At 45.1% G+C, this 3,252-nt stretch overlaps 1 protein-coding gene across 1 annotated transcript; it reads right to left on the bottom strand.

Annotated features, from left to right (window-relative positions):
• Positions 1 to 737: 737 nt before the first annotated feature.
• Positions 738 to 2,724, bottom strand: LOC131423207 (endogenous retrovirus group K member 113 Gag polyprotein-like). Its single transcript, XM_058570943.1, has 2 exons — positions 2,588 to 2,724; positions 738 to 2,512 (listed from the first exon to the last, which is right to left on the bottom strand). The coding sequence occupies exon 2, from the start codon at positions 2,272 to 2,274 to the stop codon at positions 1,330 to 1,332; it is 945 nt and encodes a 314-aa protein (XP_058426926.1). The 5' UTR covers positions 2,275 to 2,512; positions 2,588 to 2,724; the 3' UTR covers positions 738 to 1,329.
• Positions 2,725 to 3,252: the final 528 nt, after the last annotated feature.

Genomic DNA, 3,252 nt, shown 5'->3' with positions numbered 1-3,252 from the left:
TGCAATAGGACATGCTCTCCTTGAGGTCCACGTCAAGGATCACTCAAGTGCAGTGCCTTGCCTCGCATCCTGTATCGTGACGATGGTGGACAAAAGGGGGATAGCTGAGGCTGAACTGTGGCTGTTTATAACGACAAACAAGTTGACAGCACCCTGAAAGAAAGGCACGGACTTTAAGGCGATAGAAAAGCACTAGTGTGGAAACCCATCTGCGTGCAATGGCAGTAAGACCGGCAGAGTACAAGGGCTTTCCAACACTAAGAGAATAACAAGGAAAGTCATGTCGATCCCAGTGCAATGTTATAATAACTTGGGGTGTAACGACCATGACAAAGGTTTACTGTTTAAAATGCGTAAGCCAGACTTGAGGTGAGTTGCCATTTTCTAAAGCTGCAAGAGCTTGTATGATCATAGCCTTATCGTGAGCACTGCGGGCCTTAAGGCGACAGAGAAACCACAAACAGAGGAACATACCGAAGCAACACATTGCGCCAAAAATGCCTACCCCCACCCACTCTTTGAAGAAGGAAAAAGCAGAAGATATCCAATCGGTGAATTGACCCAAAGTCACGGGATCGACACGGGTACTGTTCAAGACAGCTATCTGGGTTAGTTGAGACTGGATCATGTCTTCCGCTGCCATGGACCAATTTCCGGCCAAATATTCGCCAATGATGCAGGAGGCATTCCTGGAATCATTAAATCTGACAGAGGTTATACATAAATGTGCGCGTTGATCAATACAACCCAAATGTACTAGGTCAGACAATTCCTCAACTTGAGCTTGAAGCAGATCTATCCTTTGATTAGCAGCCAGAATCCCAGATAAAATATGTTGATTAATTCTACTTTGAGATTCAAGTATGGTGGATGTTTGTTGAATAACCTGATTAATAGTGGCAGCAGTTTGTACCTGGCTGGCCATGGCTACTCCAGCTGTAACTGCTGCAGCAGCAGACACTGCCACAGCTGTCACTATAGCTGCCATAATTCCAAAATCTCTACGGGCTCTAATCAGTTCAACAATAGGAAAAGACTCTGGATCTGCAGTAACCGGGATCGGGACAAAGGTTGGAAATTTCATAACCATTGCCATAGTCCAGGAGCCATTCCAACACTCAGACAAATAACAGGTAATATTAGAGCAATTAAGCATCCCCTGTGATGTAACATTAGCCAAAAGAAACAGGAACGGAAATTGGAGACAGAATGCTGCGGAGGGTAATGTAGCATTAGATAATTGTGAATTGTGTGAAGTAATTTTAAGTCTCCTACCTCGCTCTGAGTCTTGGGTACTGCCAGAAACATTAAACAGCCAACTTTGGACTCCTAATATTTCCCTGGGGAAACACAAGCGCGGACTAGACTAGCCCAATCTGAGGGAGTCATGCAAAATCTAGTAAGTCCCTCCACCTGAGTGAGAGTGAAAGCGGCATCTATGCCATAAGTGCGGACAGATTCTGCCAAGGTTTTAATTAGCTTAAAGTCTAAAGGCTCATGATATCTTCCCCTGTTATTGTCCTGAAATACAGGGTATGCAAGTCCCATATCTGTATTAACTGTCCTCCAAACTTGTGCATGAAAAGATCTCCTGGAACCTTGGCTCCCCCCCACATACGGAGGTGGGGCAATCGGCACCATATCTTCTTCTAGATATTCTACCTCCTCCTCCTCAGAGTTTTGTTGACCGATGTTAACTCCCTTCCCCTTCTTACAGTAGGCCTGCGTGCCCTGTGTCTCCTTTTTCTTCTTTTTCATTTTTATCTTATGTAGTTGTTGTAACAATATATCAAGGTCCTCAGAACTCTCTGAGTCGCTTGTGTTCTCAGGCGTTTTTAATTCGGTCAAGTCTGGGTAGAGCCTTCTCCTATTTTTATCTTCAGGCTCTTTTGCCTTCTCACTACTGTTACTTTTAATACTCTCTGCCACTTCACTACATGATCCTTCAGATTTTTCCTCATGCAGCTGCTCAAGAATAGCTTGACCCTCACTCACAGCTTCCTGGCATTTACCATCTGTTATACATCCTCTAACTAACTTCCAAAGTGGTATAATGCCACCCTGCAAGGTACCTTGCTCATGAGCGAAATCTAGATCTTTCCCTAATTTGTCCCAGCTGGGAACCGTAAGACTCCCTGAAAAAGCAAACCAAGGAGCCGCTATATCAGCTTCTCTTAAAAACATCTGCAAAGTACTCTGCTTTATCTTAAGTCCTTTTGAATGTAACAACCCATCTAAGGCCATCAAAATTGGGCTTGAAGAAGCAATGCCCATAATGTTTTTAGAGCTATAAAGAAAGTGAAAGTACAAAAGTCCCCGCTCTCTTCCTTTTACAGGGGAGCGTCCCTGTCGTCACAACAACAAAAGAAGCACAAAAAACAAAAGCGAAATGACACAACAAAAGAAACACAGAAAACAAAAGCGAAAGTACACAGTGCAGCTGCAATAAAATGTAATGCTCTCTCTTTCTTTACAGAGGAGCTGCCCCGCTTTGGTCGCGGATCCCACTTACCTGGGACTAACCCCGCTTTGGTCGCGGATCCCACTTATTGGGACTAACCCCGCTTTGGTCGCGGATCCCACTTACCTGGGACTAACCGGTGCACCACCCCTGACTGCTGAAAGTTCTGGTTCCCGGGTCTCGGCACCACTTGTCGCGACCCCTTGCCCGCAAGGAAGACGCAACTCAGGAATCTTCTTTCAGCAGTTTATTCAGGCCCTTGATATTTCTTCTTTTCTCTCCCGGATGCCCCTCCCAGCCTTAATAAAGCATCTCAAGCCCCAATGCGAAGCTGCCACGTGGAGCTTTCTCATAGGGTGGTGAAAAACCATGTGCCAACTCTCCCAAATAAGGAGTTGTTTGTCACAGACCACAGCGGAGCCAGCGCCATCTTGTAATGGCGACCATAGTCTGCAGAAACAGCAGAAGCGGCTCACCACAAGAAGTGTCTGTTCAGGTCCTTGGCCCATTTGTTGATTGGGTTATTTGTTTTCTTATTGTCTAATTTTTTGAGTTCTTTGTATACTCTGGATATTAGGGCTCTATCTGAAGTGTGAGGAGTAAAAATTTGTTCCCATGATGTAGGCTCCCTATCCCATGATGTAGGGAAAATAAACAAGGAGAGAAATGAATTACAGTAGATGGGGTAGAGAGAGAAGATGGGAGGGGAGGGGAAGGGGGATAGTAGAGGATAGGAAAGGTAGCAGAACACGACAGTCACTAGTATGGCAATATGTAAAAATGTGGATGTG

The sequence above is a fragment of the Marmota monax genome, unplaced genomic scaffold (assembly GCF_021218885.2).
Source record: "Marmota monax isolate L192 unplaced genomic scaffold, Marmota_monax_Labrador192_F-V1.1 WCK01_AAM20220418_F8-fsc00054, whole genome shotgun sequence".
NCBI lineage: Eukaryota > Metazoa > Chordata > Mammalia > Rodentia > Sciuridae > Marmota > Marmota monax.
This window is presented reverse-complemented; position numbering and strand designations above follow the sequence as displayed.

Excerpts from the sequence above, each read along its gene's own strand:
- LOC131423207 (XM_058570943.1), bottom strand. The coding sequence starts at position 2,274 with ATGGGCATTGCTTCTTCAAGCCCAATTTTGATGGCCTTAGATGGGTTG.